The sequence below is a fragment of the Rhea americana genome, unplaced genomic scaffold, assembly GCF_003343005.1.
Source record: "Rhea americana isolate MKP2758 unplaced genomic scaffold, rheAme1 scaffold_321, whole genome shotgun sequence".
NCBI lineage: Eukaryota > Metazoa > Chordata > Aves > Rheiformes > Rheidae > Rhea > Rhea americana.
The window spans coordinates 679108-700722 of record NW_028186448.1 but is presented as its reverse complement, the minus strand read 5'-3'; the positions used below and the strand labels follow the sequence as shown (position 1 = coordinate 700722).

At 37.8% G+C, this 21615-nt stretch overlaps 1 protein-coding gene across 4 annotated transcripts in view; it reads left to right on the top strand.

The window, feature by feature from the left end:
• USP49 (ubiquitin specific peptidase 49) overlaps positions 1-21615 on the top strand; it is a 37173-nt gene that overhangs the window by 1259 nt on the left and 14299 nt on the right. For 3 of the 4 annotated variants that reach the window (XR_014896533.1, XM_085310638.1, XM_085310640.1), the window contains exons 2-3: positions 18676-18820; positions 19761-21171. Coding sequence is in view for 3 of the 4 variants with exons in the window: in XM_085310638.1 (XP_085166764.1) it covers positions 19789-21171 (1383 nt within the window). In the remaining variant the exon portion in view is untranslated. Of the gene's footprint in view, positions 1-233; positions 251-18675; positions 18821-19760; positions 21172-21615 lie in introns of those variants that run through there. The other variant, XM_085310639.1, reaches the window with a different exon arrangement.

The window sequence follows — 21615 nt, the reverse complement described above, 5'->3', positions numbered from 1 at the left end:
TCCTCGGCGGGCGCCGGCCGGGGGCCGCGGCGCGGCCGCCTTTGTCTGCGGGCGGGAGCCCCGCGCTGCCCTCGGCCCTCGCCGCCCGCTCCGCAACTTCCCCTTTGTGCGGCGCGGGGGGACCGGCCCGGCGCTGCTGCCGGCGCTCCCTGCTCCTTGCGGGGCTGCTCGGCGGATCTGGGGTGGTCCGGCAGCGCGCCCGCACCCCCCCCCTCCATCCCCCCCTCCAGGCAGCGCGTTATCGGTTTGGGTAGGTAAAATAAGTGTGAGCGTTTGGCCAAAGCCTCGGGACCGGAGAGGGAGCCGGTGCTGCGAAGGGGATGGCATAGCTGGCCTCTCGGGGCGGGGGGGGGGGTCTTATCCTGCCCGCGATCTTGGTGAAACCCCTGCGAGTTGTGGGTTTTGACGTGAATTCCGCAAATTGCGGTTATTTAGCACGGTTTTTACTGTTTATGGTGGTGGAGAGCAAGGCATTTTTTTTTCTGATTAAAAAAATTGCTTGAAAACGTGAATGTGTTTTGGAATGGCAGAGTAGGGTAGAGAGGAGGAAGAGTGGAAGAAAGAAAAATGAGTTTAGAAGCATCAGTGTTAACTGATTATACTGATTATTTCTTTTTCCTTTTTTTTTTTTTTTTTGAAGCTTTTTTTTTTTCTATGCCTTTTCCAATGCTGCCTGTATCTTCCCAAAGACAGAAATTTATGGGGGTTGGAAGAGACTGAGGGCACCTTGTGTTTAAATCTCTTGATTGTTAGTATCAGCCTCGAGAAGAAAAGTAGACTTTTAAATTGCTTTTAAAATATAATTCAAGGCAAGTGGAATGACAGTAATCTGAATTTCCTCCTGCAAATGCTCTTCCCTGTCTCTCCCTCCCCCCGATAACTGCTTGTGTGTATGAACCCATACAAACATGAGTAAATCCTAGAAAAGCTGCTAATCTCAAGAAACGTACCTGCTAAGAGTGTTACATGAAATAGAGCACAGCAAAAACAAGTATGATTTGTACATCAGAGTAACTCCTAATCTCCAAATATAGTTAGTGGAAGAATGTTGACAGATACAATGAAAATGCCTAGTTATTTTAAAACATGTAGGTGAAACGAATCTTTACTTTTCACTTGTAGTTTTAATCAGAGAAGGATCCTGCTATCCGTTGAAGTTGCTGAGCTATCTTGGGTGCAATTTTGCAAAATTTGGTCCTTTTATATAGTGCTGCTTCAGAGATGCTGCTTGCTAGAACCCGGTGAGCATGCAGTGAAAGATCTGATATGCACTGCTTACCCCTTAGCTGAGAAAAATTCTAATTGACTTCATCAGGAGCTTCTCCTAAAGCAGCATGAATTGTTCTCCTGTGAACAAGGCAAAAAAAGTAAGGAGCGCAGATTAAAAGGTGTGATGGAGGTGAGATTGGAATCAGGAAAAAAAGGTGTCGGGGGGAAGTAGGAATGGGGACAGTTGGTAGGTAAGAGATCTGAGGTACTTCTTGAGAAAAGGAAACAGCACAAATGAGATGTGAGAATGGAGATAGGAAGAATTGAACAGTGAGGATTGGGAGTGGGACAGAGAAGATGAAAGCAGATAAGTTAGTGAACGAATGGAGTCATGAAAATAAGAATTCTCCATGAAAGGTACGGATTAAACTCACCCTGGGCATAAATAAGTGCAACTCCTATAGCAGTGGTTGGAAACGCACCCTGCATGCAGCTAGCTGTAAATACAATGCTGGTGTTCCTCACTGAATTTTTGCTGCTATGTTTGACTAGCTGAATTTGGCGATTGCTGTTGTTTAACAGTTGTCAAACATACTGGTGTGATTTAAAAAGAAGGGGCAACAAAATCTTGTGGTGTTTTTTAATTGCTTTGAAAATAGCATAGGTGCAAGTATATGACAATTACATGCCAACCGTGAACAGTATTTAATGTCTCTGAGTTAGACAGGCTTTCAAACGTGATGCTGCAAATTGTAAACACTTGTTTATTTTCGTCCTAATCGTTCTTAGGGTTAATGCTATTTGACTTCCAGTGAAAAAGATGTTTTGAAATTTCGGGTCTGGAGTATTTCTTGGTCTTGTGCAAGTTCTGTTTGTTTTGAATTACTTATACAGGATCATGGCTCAACAATAGTCATGTATGCAGTGCTTTATAGAGTGTTAAAACTAGTAACTTAACATTGCAGATTTACTCGTCTGTTTTGTATATGAAGATTAATTGTTGCTAATGAATCTGTCACTGCAGTTATTGTGGAGATTCAGATTACATGTACAAAACGTTGTGGTTGACAAGACATGTTGGAGGCCTGTAAGAATGGATAAATCGTGAATAAGCCTCATGTGCTGTGGCTTGCAAAATGAAACAACACTTGGTCTGAATAGTACTTGCATTGGTGAACTCAAGGGGAGAGGCCTTTGCACAGGCTACATCTTTTCTATGTTATGTTGCTGATCATAGGAATGCTACTGACAAAAAAGAAGAGTCAGTTTTAGCTTGGTAAATAGCCTTCTGCTTCTGGATGTAGAGCTCTTGAGTTCAGTTTCTTGCTGTAGTAGATTTCTTCCCACTATGATAAGCCTTCATTTGATGTTTGTGTGTTTGGAATTCATCTCTGTCCTCATCAAGCATTACAGCTTTTTTCTTCAGGGCTAAAATGCACTTATTTGCTAATTGTTTCTTAATAATTACTGTTTGAGCATCTAAGAATGAGCTGCAAGAAATACTGTCACTAATGGCAAAGGTGGTATAAATGCCTGAGTGGGCCTTTATGATCCTATTTTTATTGAGCTGTTGTATTTTTTTTTCTCTCTCTTAATAGCCATTCCTACATTGAAATTTCTTAGGACTTTTGTTGGGCATCTAAGTGAAATTTAGTTGTTTTCTCAGGCATTAGAAGATATTAGCTGATAGAGTTAGAATAGCTAGACAGCCAGCATGGAAATACAAAATTCAGCTTCCCTCCTGTGAGATATGTATGAATCCCTTTGTATCTATTTTTTTTGGGGGCGGGGTGTAAAAGTTTTTCTGAAGCTGACCTAAACTATGAGTCAAAAGCAAACTAAGGCTTTTTTTTTTTTTAATGTTCTTTAGAAATGAATAGAAAGATATTGAGATGTTTGGAGACTTTTCCTGTACAGTAATTGAGATTAAATGGGAGAGGAAAATATACCAGCTCATTAGCAACAGCTTAATTTGAGCTGTATTGTCTTATACACTCTGAAAGATAGTTTACCTGATACTTTAATACTGAGCGTAAATTCTTTACAAGGATTCTCTCTGGTGGATGAGACATTGAAAGTTTCTCACTTTGTTTAACCACCTTTGTGGTTTTCATCCTGAATATTTCATCAAGGATTCCCCCCCTCGCCCCCCTTTTGGGTGATGAAACCTTTAGAGATGTTCTGGTCTAAGCGGTCTATTGTTAATCACTTTGTGTATTGACACTTCACCTTTCCTAAACACTTAACCACAATGAACAGACTGTTGAGTTGATGCCGGTATGTTGTACAGAAAAAAGCACACACCCCGTTCCTAGTGAATGGAAGACTATCCTCATCAGTATGAAAACCTTAGTGAATTATTGCACTGGAGCGCATAAGCAGTGCTAAGCAACTTCAACTAATTCTTTAACAGAAGCAAATACATTTTTAAAATTCAGTTTACAGATGACAATGTGCTGGTTGCATGTTCATATCTCTGCATGTGCTAATGCTAACTCCTGTCACTTTTGTTTTTATAACAGTTTAGATCAAAGATGGTTAATGCAAGTCTCCTGAGTCATATGTAGCTTGTAAGCTACTGAATTGCAGCCCTCGCATGTGGGCTTCGTGTAACTGGCAGCAGTGCTGTGGAGCAGCTATGATGCATTACTGAAACAAAAAAGATTGAAGTGAAAGTAGGTGAAAGATTAAAGGGAAAGTAGGTAAAAACAGATTTGGAGATTCTTATGTTTGCAAGTGTCCCAGTGATTTAAGTTTTAAATGCTTTGTGTATAGCTATTTGTGTATTTGCAGTATTTCATATCACACAATGTAGAGCAAAATGCAAATTAGAGTGCATTCTATTGTGCTGCATTCTGTTGTTTTTGAAGGAAAACTGTACCTTTTGCTACAGTGTTACCAAGTGATTTACTATCTTTACTCCACATAGAATAGGTGGCACCAAAATAAACTTGGCTGCTTTGTGCTACCTGTTGTTAATCAGCTTTTGCTCACTAGGTGGTAATGAGCATATAGTGACCATGACACCTCCTATCCACCGCAGTCAAAGATCATGGTGGTGAAAACTGAGAAAATGGCAAACTTGTTGGGGGCACACCTTCACTGTAAAAGATGTTTTGAAGAAGACTTACTAGCTAAGTTTCCTTGATGAAGAAATTATGATGTAATTCACGCAAAAGTCTGACCTTTTAAGACCTTTAGTGAAAAAGTAGAAGAAAAATATATACAGCTATTTAAAACACAGAACCTCTTTTCAGTTTATCTTCTTTTCTCCCCACAACGCACACATGCTCTCTTTCTTGTCTTGCTAAATTCAACCATATTTTCAAATGCAGACAGAAATTTGAAATGTATGGATCTGATAGCTCAGAGCTGGTATGAGTGCATTTGATATGTATTTAGTGTAACAAATACAATCTTAAAAAAATCTGACTGAAACTATGCTTTTTGGGTGTTTCATAACTTTCCTAACTGAGATGCAAAAAGGTGCTTTAACTAAAGAAAAAACACCTATTCAGACATAGGAATCTCTGTAGAAAATTGGAATTGATAAATAACATACTATATCTTCAAGTGAAAATAATAATAGTTTGATGTATTATAGTAAACCTCAGTCTGTAGTGTATATATAATGAGAACTTTTATATCCAAGCTCTAACCAAGTGTGCTGAAAAGGAAAGTTTTTTTTTTCTCTGGGTGAACCCAGTGACGGTTTTGAAAGAACCAATTTAGTGGAGAAAAGCTTTAGTGCATTTATGTTCTTTTCAGTCTTTTCAGTCAAACCATGGAAGATCAAGTCAAGAGTTATGGGCCACAGCTGTGTTCTTCCATTGAGACCTTCTATAGGACATCAGCTGAGCTGATTAAGAAATGGTGACCACAGCCACATTCCCTTATTCACTTTGAAAGGCAAATCCGTCCATTTGATTGAGAAGCATTGCCTTGCAACCATATTTTCCCATTCACTTTCAGTGGGCGGCTTAGATTTGATTAAGAAATACTGTCCTATAATTACATTCTCTCTCTCTCACAGGCAATGAAAAGCCTCTGAAGACAATTCAAGGTTTTGAACTCTAAATAAAAATGGTATGGAATAAGGATCTTTGCAGCCTGTATAGGTGGATATGCAGATGAAGTGACAAGTAGCTTTTAGTTAGAATTACTAAGAGTGTCTTAAGAAGGGCAGTCAATGCTGGCTTGTGTTTCTGTCCTACTATTGCTTTGTTCCCCAGGCTCCTGGAAAGGATCAATAGCTCTAACACTGAATCTATTCCAAAAAGTTCAAGGCAAATGTGCTTTCCTTTTATTCAAACAGTAAAACTGTATTGTATATTAAATCCTTTCATTCTTTGGATGTGGTGGTATAGGGTTGTTCTCTTGATTAGTTCTGAAGCTAACTTTACCAACTAGTTTTAGCTAGTTTAGAATTTCACATTATGTTGCGTGTTAAAAGCATTCCAACTGAAAAACAAGTGCCATGTGTATTAAGAAAATTGTATAGATTTGTGGCTGACTTCTAGCTTGAGCATTATCTACATAAATATTGAGCTATGGTCTATAAGAGCAAATAATTTTTTCATAACATGCACTTTAGCAAATACAGTTTAGCATGCCTTCCCCCCCCCCGCATGCAAATTTGTATAATTCAGTTAAATCAGGAGGTAATGTGTGACTAACTGGGGTTTGCTTTTATCATCACCCTGGTTTTCTATACTTCCCAGTAGTTGTTAGGCTTTCTAGGTGGAGGAGTAGGTCTAAGAGCTGATGTAAAAAGGCAAACCAAAGCCTTAACGGTGAAGCTATCTTGAACGAGCTTGTTTGTTGAAGGAAGTAGTCACAGACCTTAAGTACAAAGCAGAGGAAGTTGCTACTTTGGGTCCATTTTTCCAAAATTTCAAGACCCTTATCGCATATTGGCATAGCACAGAATGAGAGCTTTACAGGAGAAAGCCTGGCAGAATGATTACAGGGGAATAGCAAACATCTCCGCCTGAAGATGGCAGAAATCTGTAGTGCTTTAAGATTTGTTTGTTAACAGGACCTCAGAACAGGTGAAAATGGGTTTAATCCTCTGAAGTATGGACACTAGTTTCTCTAGTATATGTACGTCTATATATTAATGTGTGTGTGCATATAGATGTGTTGCTAGAACTAAATAAAAATGTCAACTTTTGGATTTTTATTTTTTTTCCAGTCGTGAAGGAAAAGTGAGAAATGGTATGTTCCAATTTGAAAATTGCAGCTACTTTAGTAAGAGCTAGGGAGTTCTTAATGATGAATTAACCAAAACTTGATTTGTCCTTTATTAAATAATAATAATAAAAGCTATCATCTGGCTGGGGTATAGATCAGTGGTTTACAGTATGGGCTGGGAACCCTAGAAGACCTGTTATCTGTAGCTCGTCAGGGTGCAACTAAACCATATAATTATGGCAATCATGCTTCCGGAGGAGGGAAGTCTCCAGCTTTTCCGTCCAGTATCCATCTTCGGTAGTTAGAGTTGTCTTCTTTTTTGCCTTTTAGGGGAAACTCTTTCTGTGCTCACTATCCCATATCTCTTGTCATGGAAACGTAGAAGGCAAAAGTAATGAGTTAAGGCAGTTCTTTGAACCAGCTTGGCTCCCGTTCGAATGAAACTAAGGGATTGATGGCTAAATATCTCCACCCTCTTCCCCAAATCAAAAGTATATGGAAAGGACACCTCTCACTTTCCTTACTAATGTCACTGCAGGGAATGCTGGGGAAGGAGGAAACTGAAATAATGATCCTGTTTAGATAGCTGCTTAATAGCTTCTTCTGTATTGCTTTGTGTGTAGTGATCTCTAAAGTAAAAAATGAGTTGCTGATGGCACTACAATTTCATATGTCATTATATGGAATATTTTATATTTCATCTAAGAATAAGCAATGCTTAAATGTATACTTGGTGTCTTCAGTAGAGAAGAGTCATTAGCTTGTTGCTCTGTGCAAATGCTTCACTTTCAGTCTCTATAGAATTGGTCATGTCTTTTGCAGCTAGAGAGATGTAAAGGGAACAAAAGCACCATGCTGAGTAGCGAGGAGCAGATTGATGTGGATAGCTTTTTCTCTCCAAGGACAACAGCAAAGTTTTTTTTTTCAATGTGATTAAAAGCCACACAAACTCAAAAAAAAAAAAAAAAATTTTTAAGGGCAAGTATTCTAGACTTAAAATACTATTCATTGTTTTGAGGAAAAAGTCCAAGTAAAATTCTGCAGGTGTTTAAAAAAAAATCAAATCAACTGTTTATTCACTGGAATTTTTAGGAAGAGCCCTTAGATTGGATTTCATGATGCTTAATCATTCTTTCAAAAATACAAAAGACATACCAAAAGCTGTTCAGCTAAGCTTTAAAGAACTAATAGTTATAACTCGGGATTCAAAAGTGATTTACTTCCAGAGGTAAGTCTATAATCCTACCAGTCATGAGTTAATCTGTCATCAGACTAAGACTAGAAGCAAATCTATTTAACTAAGAATAGTTAATACACCTGAATGTGAGAGAGGATGAAGATCCTTCTCACAATCATTACTTTATTTTGAGAAAATATAATATTAATGATAGAAAATAAAAATACTTTTTTTAAAAAAGGTAGACTAAAAAATCTACTTCAAAAGTTTCAAAAAAAGAGTACAACAAAATTTAAGATGATTTTGATAGTCTGGCTACCGGACCTGTGGTTTTGGATACTATAGAAATGAGTGAGTCAGTGAAGAAGGAAAATGATTTGCCATTTATAATAAAATTAGATGGGTTTAGGAACAGTTTTTTGAGATACAGGATTGTGACATCAAAACCAAATTCACTTTTCCCTCTTTCTGTCTCTTGTCCATTTGTTATCTCATCTCAAGACACATTAATGTGATGAACTCTAACCTCTTAGTGGGATAATTTATTAAGATAACATGTTACGGAATTGGACTTCAGCTGATCTCAAATTGTTAAAGAAAATTAACAATCTAATATTTTGCAAATCAGGTCCCTCGTTTCCTACCTTGTTGTGGTGAGGGCAATAGCAGATACTGTCTGTAATTCATAGAAAAAATTTTCAGCCAGAACAGGATTCATGATATGCAAATAAGGAGTAATTCCATCAGGAAGGAAAAAAAAAGTGCTTGTGAACAAGTGAAATTGTTTCTTATGTGTCTTATGTATCAGGCAGATAGAGTGGGCAGGCTGGACATATGGACGGTTGAAATTGAAAATGTGCTACTCATGTTATTGCCTTTCTTCATCTCATTTTGCCCATCTAGGAAAGGAGCGTTAGTGGTATAGATTTTTATTCTATGTGCAGAACAGGAACACTGGTTGAGCAGAGGAAAAGGACATGCAAATCTCTCTATCTTATTCTTTGTTGATAAGAAAACTGCGAAGACCTTGGGTCAGATCCAGCAGTAAAAGTGAAGGCCAGGTCAGATCGTTGGCTTGTTTTCAAATTGTGGAAGCAGCAGCAGCCTCCTGTACTGGGATGTGGATGTGTTTACAGATGCTCTACAAATAAGCACTGATGACTGCTGAACATCTGGGATTGTTGTCTTGTTTTTATTTGCTGGACAAATAAAAAAACTGAAATCCTTTTTTGCCTTCAGATAAATTGGGCACTGTGATTTGATTCATTTCTAAGTTAGCGATATTTCTTTAAAATCCATACAAAAAATTTCTAGCTGCTGTTCTGTTTCACTTGCTTAGGATTTTAAAAGACTAGTTGATTGGCAAGAAAAGAAAATGAGGGAGAAATGTTTTGAAATCTTGTCTTGTTTTAATTTCTGCATCTCAAACATACAGGAGGAACCTTTCATGCTTAAAGCAGAGCAAAATGTGACTATGTGACTGTGGAATACTGTACTTATATTTAATACTATTTGCCTATTCATTATGGCTGTGAAGATAATAAGCCACAGCCTGCTGGGGTTGTCTTGTTCTTTATTGCTTCAGTAGATGGCACTGACATGTTCATTTGACTGATTGCTTTATATGTTGTATCAGCTGTGATGTTGTTTTAGATTAGTTAATAGTCTGTCTAAGATTTTGCCAAGATGAATATGAATTAAAATGGAGGAGGAGGAAGAACAGCAGAGAACTACCCATAACTTACCAAGTATTCATTCTCTGGTATAATCCGTCTTTGTGTCTATCACAAAGAGATTCTCGAAGACACTGTTAGGCTGCTTCTGAATACTGGGGCTGTTAAACTGATCTCTGCTGCAGCCACCGGTTTTGTGTGTGAGAGCAATACCAAGACAATTCTCCGATGTGCTGCAGCTACAAAACTTCATCTCATACTTGTGAACTGTATATTTTGTGTTGAGGCTTTTTATTATTAAAATTGTATATATTATTACAGTAAGAAGCAATTATCAGTTTTTGTAAATGTTTAGGGGTTGGAGCAAGAGATTTTCCCCAGTACAGGTCAAAATATAACTGCTTCTGACTTTAAGATCTCTGCTAGTAGAAGTTATGTTTAATTTTGCTGATGTTATCATGAAGACAGATGAAAACTATCTAGATTTTTTTTCTTATAAAAGGCTGAGTATGGGGTTTAAAATTATTTGTAATGTATGTCTGAACTATTACTTAACTTCTGCTCTGACAAAGGGTGATAAATGTGATATACATTGAATTTGAAAAATAATGCTTAAAGAACATGGTCAAAAAGAAATAATGCTTTCTGCATTCTAAGAAAACACATAGCTGTTCAGGGTGAGTCATAGTAGGCCATGATTTAAAAAAATGTAATACCACAGGGAAAGTGGGGACATGAAAGAATGGCTGTTCATCCCCTCTATTCCTTCTTCTTTAGGCCATGTTGAAACATTACATGGCTTGTTTTGTTTAACTTGTACCTTGTTAATTATTCTTAAACTGCCTTGTTCACTTGTGCACAGGTCCTGACCCGTGAATACGTAAGCACGTATATCTATCCATTTGAGTAGTCTCACTAAACTTGAATACTTGCCGAATTGGTCAGTGGTAAGTGTGAAAGGAAGCAAAAAATATCAGCTTCGGTATGAATCATGGAAGTTTGGGATGGAGGGAAAGTAAAAGCTGTCATCTAGTTTTCCATACAGCAAAAACTTGCATAGTTCTGTTGCCTTGAAGTCAGTGCCCCTAATTTTACATCACTTGAAGCTCTGTTATTATCTCCTCTGGCAGTGACTTTTCTTCTAGGAGTCATGTTCAGGGGGCAAACATGTAGAAAATTATAAAATGCTATGGCATATCACGATCTGATGTTGTCATAATTATGGAAATAGAATTCATTGTGAATTCATGGATTCTATAAAACTGGTTGCTTGACTCATAAAGTGAAATCACTATTTTTTTTTTATTGGGCAGTTAACATCTGCTTTCAGATTGTTCTAGTGTAAAACATTTTTTCACGTTTGATTCTGATAATTCAAATTGTACGTATTTGCTGTAATTGCTCCAACCTTATGTGGATGTAAGTACCAGTGGAATTACTGCATTGTCTCTTTCCCTTTTTTATTCTTTCACTGGCCTGGAGGAAATAATGTAAATTGTTTTCATTTAAAGTGAACACCTCTTCTATATGGTATTCATATCGTGTTTCTCTGCTTATTAACACTTAAAAAAGCCAAACCAAAAATAAAGCCTCAGAAGCCTATGAAAAGAAAGAGAGGGGAGATTTTATATGTTGAAATAAGTGAAGAATCATATACGTCTTTCTTCATGACTTTCTGTGAGTTAATAGCATTTTAATAATGCTTTTTAAAATCCAGGATCATTATATAGTCAGTACCCACATTTTTAGGGAACTGTAGGACATGTATCCTTTGGTTTTGTTTAATGGTGACCCTAAAGAATAAAATGCATTGGTTTGTTGCACACTGAAAAGCTCTTCTTAAAGCTATGTTCAAAATGTGGTCTTACCATTGAAAATACAGGTAGCTTCAGGCATTAACTGTGGTTTTAGTTGCTTATTTTATTCATCTCTTGAACTTCAACAAGAAACAGTGTTTGGCTTAGTAAGAATCTTCATATTTCATCTGCAAAATATTTTAATTTTAAATACTTTCAAACTTAAAACTTGTATGGGTAGAGAATCTGAATAGCAGAGTAAATTGGCTAGTTCTTAAGGCAAACTCTAAAGACTTGTGAACTAAAGAAATTTACTTCTGTTTGCCTTTTTGTGATTATTTTCAAACCATAAATTGAAAGAGAAGTTCCTAGTGGTTCCTAACTTCATTCTGTAGTTTAGCAGAAACTTCTTAGGAAAGAATTTAGGTAGAAGACACATGCATGTTTGAAACTGTTTGTTGGCCTGTAAGTATGAATTACTGCTCTTTGAGGACACAGGCATTGTGAAGTCTCTTGTTTATTTTAGTCATAAATTTACTCTAATAAAGAGTTGAGTGTATTTTCTAAACTACTTAGAGTTTGTCAGCAGTTTTCAGGTGAAGATGCAGTTTAAATCTGCAAAATGGTTCTTCTGGCTAGTATACTTAAACCAGCTCACCAAGTACAGTGAGCTGTAAAAGCGGAAAAAGGCAAGACAAGGTAATTGTATCTTTTCCAAGGCATTTACTAGCTTTAGGAATGGGAACTGGGGGAACTTTTCTCCTTTTTCTTTTCAGGCTTGAGCAGTGTAGGCGTGTTAACAGAACAGTTTACATCAGCCGTAGATTTCAGTAAACTAGGCACATTTAAAACAGTCTAGGAGACATTGACCTTTTTTTTTTTTTTTAAAAAAAAAGTCCTCAAAATTCCAGTCTTAAGAAAAAGCAAGTGTTTTTTTCATCCTTGCTCCTCCTCTGAGGCAGCTCTGAGCACTGGATGGCATTCAACCTTAACAATTTGTCTGATTGATTTAGTAGTTGCATTCTTACCAGAGAGTACCTATAAATGTTTTATATATTTTGCAGGTGCAGTCAGGTGGTGAGTTGAAGTTGGGGTAAAATGGGCACACAACTAGTGTGTTCTGATGCTCTTAGCTACTCCGTGTTTGATAGGCTTTGTGTCCCTTGCGTTCTGCTTTTAGGGTTTTACTCTCTCTGTTCTGGAGGGTTCAGTACAAAACTGAGTCAGCCAATGTAAAATGTGAAGCAAGTGCTTATCCTTGTTGCCAGTTTCCCCACTAAAATTATGTGAATTTCTCAGGGAGGATGACCAATTCTTGGGGCTGGGTTGGCAGTATGGACAAATCGGGACCCGCTGGAGCTTTGTTCTTTCTGTTGTGGAGTGTGAAATGTTTGAAGTTAACTGTATTCATTACATTGTGGTGTTTGTGCTTTTCGTTTGTATTGAAAAATCAGATTACGTACTAACATCCGTCAACTTTAGCTTCCCTAAGGTGATTCACAGAAAGGACTAAGTCCTGCAGAAGTAGCATTTACTTCCACCTAGAATGCTGGTGCAGTAAATAGGAGTTTTTCAAACCCCATACTTCTAAGTGGGCTTTTTTTGGCAACGATTGAATATTTCTTTGAAAATTGATTCCCAGAACGCTGGGTTGGAGCCTAGAGCAAATTTTTACAGCACTGTATGAACTCTCAGAAACAGTTTAACATTGACATAACTATAATTAACTTAAAGGAGTTAATAAAAGAGAACTCATTGTGAAAGTTGGCGGTACAGTCACATTTTGGTTGAGCTCCCTTATGATTATAGGTTTGAACTTGAACAGTTTGTTGAATGCGCAGTGGTGTGTGTTGGGCCAGCGGGCTCCTGCAGAGTCTGTACTGAAAGGCTGAAACCAGCTTAAAATTTTTGAGCTCGTGACTCTTGTGAGGCATTGGCCAACTTCCAGGGATACGTGTGTGTTCCACTTGGCAGAGGAGTGGGCTGGGCAGGAGCAAGGTGAGATCTGTGACCACTTTTGCTCTCACAGCTAAAGACTCGGGGGGGCACTAGTCAGAGCCCTTATTTGTCTACCTTTTAAGATGTGGTTTATTCACTTATTCACAGCAGCTATTTAATTCCTTGCTTTGCTTACCATTTCAAAGAATCACTGTATTCCTAACCATGTGCAACTAGTGCATTTTCTTTCTTTTTTTTTTTCCTTTGTCCTGTTAATTTGCCTGTAATTCTTGGATTCCGTCTGTCCAAGATGACGTACTATCAAGTTAATTCTAGGATATAAAGCTGGCAGTTTTTGAGCAAATATGCTTTCAGTATAATTTTAAATATCTCTAGGGCTGTTGTTACTTTTTTTAGAAATGCATTTGAAAGTCTAAAATCAGCAGGATTTAACTAGAAGAGTGAAGGGAGAAACCCATCTCTGCCCTGTCCAACTGATTGTGCTTTGGAGAAAGATAAGCTGGAAGAGAGCTTATTTTGTATTTTCTGAAGTGAGTAGCCACTTGCCCAGTTATTGAGTTCATAGTTGTGTATAGTGCAGTGACTTTAAGGGCAGATGATGTTTGCACGGGTGATGTGATTGTGATCCTTGTTTGTTTGTGTAGCCTTCCTTTTCTCTAGCAGAATATCAGTTACACAAGTGTTCCCATTTGAAAAGTTGTGATGACTACTACTGACTTTAGAACCAAATACAGGGTATGAATTTTACTCTGACTAACAACAGGGAAGTCTTGCTGGCAGAGGAACGTGAATGTTGCAATTTGGATTTTTTTTTCCTCTGTCTTCTGGGTATATAGCTATCTGATCTTGTTTGTTGTACCACCACAGGTTAGTTCAATATTTTGTTTAACCCATTCAGTTGTCATCCATTACTATCCTAAATTATTTGTTAATTGAATAATTTAAAACAAGGTGGGCAGAATAAAAGATGAAGCACAAATTACACTGCTCACACCATAATGTTCAAGGTAAATATAAATGATTATGGCAGATGGTGGTTTACAATCCATCTAAAGCAAAAGAAGTCTAAAAGAAAGAGTCTAGAGCAATTTCCACTGTGAAATGACTACTGTTACCCGGAGGAACCTGGCCCTTTCAGGCCATGCTTCCTCACTCTCATTCCTATGAATGAGAAAATAGAACTATGTATTCTGTTCAGCAGAGTTAAAACAGAAAGCGTCCTTGCGCCTTTTTCCCCAAGAGAGGAAGCATGTACTGCACCATTACATTTTGTAGAGGATGGTGACAAAAGTTACCCTCATAGTGTATTTGTTGTTCTTCAAGGTGTGAACAAGCTGTAATTGAGATTTTCACAAGTAACCAAATATGAACGTGTGTTACACTGATCAGCTCAGATTATGTGTTTTCATTAGAAATCTGGTTGAATGATTGGTTGCTCACAAATGGGTAGGTGAAAATAATCAGATGAACAATGTTTTTGAGTACATGCATGCAATTCTTAGATCTGTTTTCTCTCTGATATCCCCTTATCGGCATCCTTAGGTATTTGCAACAGACTATAAATTCTACTGTAAAACTAAGGTTGCATGTAGAAAATTGTTTTGTTTTGGGGGGAGGAGTTGGGACATGTTTGTTTTTTCGCATCCAAGATTTTTAAATCTACTTGACCAAATGTAGTATATTTGTGTAGGATGTATAGAAACCAAGATGGAAACCAAGAATATCTAAAGAAATATTTCTCATTTGGTTTTAAAACACTCCGGGGAAAATAATAAATAAATAAATAAATAAATAAATAAATAACAGAAGTGTTGTATTTAATGTGATGCCAATTCCCAATGGACAATTGAAATGCTGCTATGTTTCACTTTTGCCACTCCTAGGAGAGGAATGAATGAATGAAAGGTTCATTCAGCCTGAGGTTCCTACCTGTCTTTAAAGATGATTTCCAGATTGCAACTAAAGGATTTTGTGTCAACATCCCCGAACCTTATTTGTTCTCGAACCAACTCTCGGACAAAGGAAAGATAAATCTAGTTTCCAGGCTAAAAATCTAGTACCTTTCCTGATCCTCAAACTTTTATTTTCATTTCATGCATGTTTATTTAGAAAAATAAAGTAGCTAATGTCAACAGTTCTGAACAGATGTCTTTATTCAGTTTCCAAATGTGTAACAATGGTACAAAGGAACATAATAAAGTCATGTGTTTTAAGATAAAACTCTTTTAGAATCAAGAGCCAAATTTTCTGCTGTATTTGATTCTTGGAGTTGTCATAGAATTGTGCCATAAGTTTATTTCAGGATTATGAGTCATACAGTTAAGGAAAGTAGGATTTGACTCGGTGTGCAAATAGTAAAAGAGATTTGCAAGGTGGGAATTTTTCAAATTATCTGTAGAACATTACTCGTAGTCCGTGAAGAGTTGGCTAAGCTAGCATTCATGCTTTTCGTTTTATTTCCTATAGTTTTGTTTTAATGCATCTGCTGTTGTATTGGAATGCAACTCAACACTTCTGGTATTTTTTCTCCATGCAGAGCAATTAAGTTATTCATTCTCCTCTCATTTTCTTTCCCTTACCTCTTATCTGGAAAAGAAGTCCAAGCAGATAGGAAAACACAGCCACATGGATAGATCTCATTTTAAGAAATATCTATCAAAAAAAGTGTAACCAACAAATAAACCCAACTGTAATTGCACATATAGCATCTATATATAAACACACGTGTGTGTATATATATGTGTGTGTGTATATGCATATACATATGTATATGTAAACACACACACAGAGTAATTGCAAACATGGAAGTTCTTTTTGTTTGTTTCTGTCCTTAAAATGTAAGGGGTTAATTCTCTGCTGTTAAACTCTCCTGTTGCATGTAGCTCATCTTAAACTTAAACATTCACCACTTAAATTTGTGTTCGGTTGTTGCAATGTCCTAAATATTTCCAGCTCTGTAATCTCTGCAAGTTTTCTCCCTTGTGCGACTGTTTACAGCTTCTGACTCATGTTTGTGTATTCCTTTAATCATAGCTTTTTAATTTCTCCTGTTAGTGTTGTTTTTATTCTTTGTAGTAGGTCATGGCCAACTATTTGTTTACCTACGTAAAACAGGAACAAATTTTGTTCTCTAATTGTGTGTATGTGTCTCTCACTGATTTAGTAATCTGTTTGCCTGTGAAGGCAGGGCTGAACCTGCAGACGCTCCAGCTGCATTTGTACATGTGTTGCACAATACTAGAGTGTTAATTTTAATTTTCATGGAAGGGATCAAGAATAAGTGAGTAAGTAACATGCATCTTTAATGTAAGGAGAGGTTCTTAAGTGATGTGTGGCTGAAGCCCAGATTGCACCCTAGGCAGATGCATGGAAACCTAACCCACAAAATGTTGTAGTGAGCAATACAGATGCTTGGCTGGCTTGCAGGTGTATGCAAGCTGCTCTTCCTTCTTAGTTTTGACATTAAAACCACACTGGTGAAAAGTAAGAGATCTTATTTGAGGACGATTTCAGAAGGAGGAAGTTGAAAAGGTGTATGATTTAAGTGGTTTGAGTTAAGTGACGTTGCTTATTTCTAACTTGCAGAGCAGCCTAAGGTATTTGATATTTATTCATAGGGCTTAGGTTTGTAAGGGAAGTATCCATAGATACCTAAAGAGAAACAGGTGGGAAATATTATGTGCAGTATCAAAGATGCTTTTGTACTGTGAGTAACTGAGTTGAGGTGTAACAAAGCTGCTTTGTTAACTGACCAAAGTTGTTAAAATTATTTTCCTTTTTTTTAAACAGGAAATCTTGCTGGCCCACACAGGAAAAGCAAATGCAGTAGACAAAAAGCTTATAATTTATATACTGACAGCCTACTCCATTGTTAAACATCATTCTTTAACGCACTGTATCTGGTGTGTGATTGATTTCCTTGTAGCCTGTTACCCAGCTGAAGCTAGCAACATACCAGCATTGTTTCTTTTTTTTTCTTTTTCTTTCTTGGAAATTGAGGATAAATTCAGTGCTTTTTGAAAATGCACTGTCCTGAGACCTTGCAGAACTGGTGAGTGACTGCACTTGGCAGCTATTTAATCAGACCGTAGAAAATAGTATTTATAAGGCCTATTTTTTGTAACATGGCACCTATCTTGGATACGCTGGTGAGACTCAAGGGTTAAATTCCCGACACTGTCGCATATGGCAGTGAGCAGAATCACAGATGTTGATGATACAACATAATTAGTATTCTTTTATGTAAATGAAGGCTGTCAATGTTACCATAGTGTCTATACTCTTTCAAGCTGGAATCTATGCCACTTGGTCTCACTAAGACTAGACAGGATTATTCCACAATTTTGCATCAAGACTTGAGCAGAAAAATAAAGAAGGGGGAGATAAAGGTCAGAGAGGAAGGTGGGAGAAAGGTAGGGAGGAATGTTTCCAACTCAAAAGGAGGGACTCAATCTGTCCTTTGTTTATTTGGGGATTTCTAAAAGTGCCTCTCCAGGTTATAGGATTTGCAAATGAATGAACATAGTCCAAATGAGAGGTCTAGCAAATTTCAGAATTGTTTCAAATAAAAAAGAAAAAAATATTTAGATATTGCAGAATCACAATATTGAAATGAATTCTGAAGAGGCCGCTTTTTCTGCTTTAATCTAAAAGAAAGGAGAGTTAAAGAATAGAAAAGGCTTGATTTTTGTTTGTTTTTATTTAACAGGTTCCATTTTTAGCAGCAGTGTCACTGAGGGAAAAATAATTAAAGTATATTTGCATAATTTTAGGACAACTAAAAAAGTGTTTTGGTAGCTTGGTCAGATATGTTTTCTCTATAGCCTTTATAGTCAACTGTTCAATGCTTATCTTAAAGCTTTGAGAAAGCATGGTATTTCCTTAGCTATGTTAAACTCTGCCCTTCATGAAGTGTTTTCTTTAACTACATGTTCTATACGCCAGATCTGTGACATCTGTAACCACTTTGCGTATTACTGCTGTCCCTCCTATCACTGCATTGTATTATATTGAAGTATTGAAGTCATATATGCACAAATTAAATTAATCTTTTCTTGGATTGTTACAACAGTTACATTTTTACATTTTTTTCTGCTGTTGGCAAAATACAGATTTTTCCTTCTTTTTTCCTCTGTAGTTCTTATTTTGTTGCAGTCCACACTTGAAAACTATTCATTTCTTCACTTTTTTATTGTTTGAAAAAACATTTAGAAATGAAGTTTAATTCAGGACAGATTTTTTTTTTCCCCTCTTCTGCCTTCTCTCACCAAGTTACCGAAGCAGCCAAAATTGAAGTGATCACAGGATGTGCACGTTTTTACTCATTTTTTTTTTTCTCATATTTTTTCTCTCTGCCATATGGTGGGTCATCCACTACAAAAGACTTGCGATGAAAAGGCTATGTGTGATCAGTAGATTTATAGATTATCAGAGAATGAAAGCAGAAAAATGAAATTCTGGAGTGTCTCTTTCATTTGATTTTTTCTTTACATCCAACTATTGGGATTCTTAGGTGCAGTCATGTTTTGGTTTCCAGCTAATTCTGTTCTCTGTAATAAATGTTTTTGCTGTGGAAGCTCTTACACTGCGGGCATTAATCTTGTTCAAAAGCAACCATGCTAGGTTTCTTAGTGTGTTTATGTGCATCACAAGAATATTCTCTCTCTAGGGCTTTGAAGCTGTGCTGCCTTACAATGAAGATTTAAGTAGTAATTAAATTCTCGAAGAACTGCCAAGACTCCTTTGGCTGAAATGGGGATGTTCCAAGCCCTGGACATTACGTTGCGAAGGAAGGAATGTTTAAGCATGACTCAGTGAGTAGCGCGTGTGAGTGAATGAATCTGGGTGCTATTTCTGTGCCCTCGACTTTTTCAGCTGTATCAGAAAATTGGAAGGAATGTACAAAAGAAACTACATTGCTGGCATGAGGAATGTTGTTTTAATTGTGCTCTTTGCACAACTGAGTGTCATTTATGAAACGTGGACATTGGATACAAAGTGAAAGCTTTTTGCGCTTTAGAATTCTGGTGTCTGCTTTGATTTTTCTTCAGTCACAATATAAAAAATTCAGTAAATCAATTATGTTTCATGTTTATGTATGCATTCATGCAAACATGCACACATTTTGCAAGAATACGGACATTACATGGTATTATGCATTTCATTTTTTTCCAATTGACTTTTTTAAACATTAAAATTTTTGTGAGTGTGTGGGAAATTGGAGAGTTCTGGAGTAGAATGCGGAGCCTGTGGACTTGCAGATTGCATATAGACTAGTTCTGATTATTACAATTATCTGACATGTTTGTGGCTTCTGTGAAAAGTTGGTAGCTTCAATCTAGTTCCTGATGGCATGCATTCCAATTCCAAATTCATTTTGTATGTAACAACTTCAGGAGGGCAGCTAAAGATCAAATGGGTATGTGGGCTGAATTAATCTCTTCTCTGTGAGGCAAGTCATCCAGGTTGGGTGAGGCTCTCTGGCAGCTGTCTGGGCTGTCTTTAGGAGGCAGACAGACAGTTTTAGTCTGCAGAGCTTGTCAAACCATTATCTTTCAATGGTACTAAAAACTGCTTTTTAGAAAAAATGTACACACAAATAATAGTGGAAGAAGTACTGCAGTTGGAATTGACAAGATGTGACATCTATATCTTTATAGGTCTTTACCTTTGGCACAAGAGAGATCATTTTGAATATGTTTAATGGCTCTAAGAGCTCTCTTTCCCCCCTCCCTCCCCCTTTTACCTTCCAAGGTCAAAGCAGCGAAGACTTCTGTAAGACATGGATAGATGCAAACATGTTGGGCGACTACGACTCGCCCAGGACCATTCTATCCTGAACCCCCAGAAGTGGCGCTGTGTGGACTGCCAGACGACAGAATCTATCTGGGCTTGTCTGAAATGCTCCCATGTAGCCTGTGGGAGGTACATTGAAGAACATGCACTTAAACACTTTGAAGAAACCAGACATCCATTGGCAATGGAAGTTAATGATCTTTATGTCTTTTGTTACCTTTGTGAAGATTATGTCTTGAATGATAACCCAGAGGGAGATCTGAAATTGCTAAGAAGTTCTCTGTTGGCAATTAGGAGTCAAAAACATGATCCATCAACAAGAAGTGGTAGGACATTGCGATCAATGGCTTTTGGAGAGGACATGTGCAGCCATCAAAGGACCCCTCAGGGACAGCCTCAGATGCTTACGGCTCTCTGGCACAGGCGCCAATCTTTGCTCACAAAAGCGCTGCGGACCTGGTTTGGTAAGAGCTCCAGAGGCCAGCTAAAATTAGAACAAAAGAAACAAATGGAAGAGTTGGAGAAAAAGAAGGAAGCAGCTAGGCAGCGGCGGCAGGAGATGAAAAGACAACTTCTGGAGGAGTTAGCAAACACCCCTCCAAGGAAGAGTGCAAGGTTGCTGTCTCATGTGCACAGAGAGAACTTGATTCCAAGGAAATTCAGAGAAGTGGCAACCACTTCCCCTACCTCAAGGCGAATACAGAGCAGCAGATTCAAACAATTTTATTCCATACGGCGTAAGCCTCTGATGACTCCCGGGGTGACGGGTCTAAGGAACCTGGGAAACACATGTTATATGAATTCTATTCTGCAAGTGCTAAGTCACCTCCAGAAATTTAGAGAATGTTTTCTGACACTTGATCTCTGTGAAACAGAAGAACTCTTAGCCAAAACTGTGAATGGGAAGTCTAGGATGCCTGGCAAATTGGCAAATGGATCTGCTGCTAATGAGTCAGGAAAGACTGATAAAGTAGGCTCATATGGCGCACACAGCTTGCCAGCTGGCTTAAATGGTGGCTCCTCAATAAGCAGGAGTTTAGAACTAATACAACCCAAGGAACCAAGTTCAAAGCACATCTCCCTCTGCCATGAATTGCACACCCTCTTCAGAGTGATGTGGTCTGGCAAGTGGGCGCTCGTGTCCCCATTTGCCATGCTGCACTCTGTGTGGAGTCTGATCCCAGCATTTCGAGGTTACGATCAGCAGGACGCTCAGGAATTCCTATGTGAGTTATTGGACAAAGTGCAGCAGGAGCTGGAGTCGGAAGGAACAAAACACAGGATCCTCATCCCTTTCTCACAAAGGAAGCTCACGAAGCAGGTCCTGAAGGTGGTGAACACCATTTTTCATGGGCAGCTACTCAGTCAGGTATGAACCTGGTTTTCCACAGAAATCATTTGACCCTTTCAGCACCAAGAAGCAAAGGCTGTTTCTTGAGGAAGTGCTGGATATGTGAAAGGAATTTTTTAGGAGTGCCTCCTGAGAATGAAATCAGTTAGATTGCTGTGGGGGTTGTCAGCATTTTCAGTACTTGTCACATGTCTAATGGTACCATAAATTTAACTGACTTTTGCTACTGCAGGATGAGATCTGCACCAGTAAAGAAGTTCTAGGCCTTTAGTTTTAAGTTGTTACAGGATTTATAAAGTGTCTTTGTATTCTGTTTGGTCTTTTCTGGTTTTGTTTCCCTGGCTAGAAGGAATATGATGAAGGACAGAGAAGGCAATAATTTTATTCTTTATAACACAAACTAACTGTGACTTTTTTTTTCAAGACATTTTAAAGGCATCTTGAGACACTGAGCATGTTTAA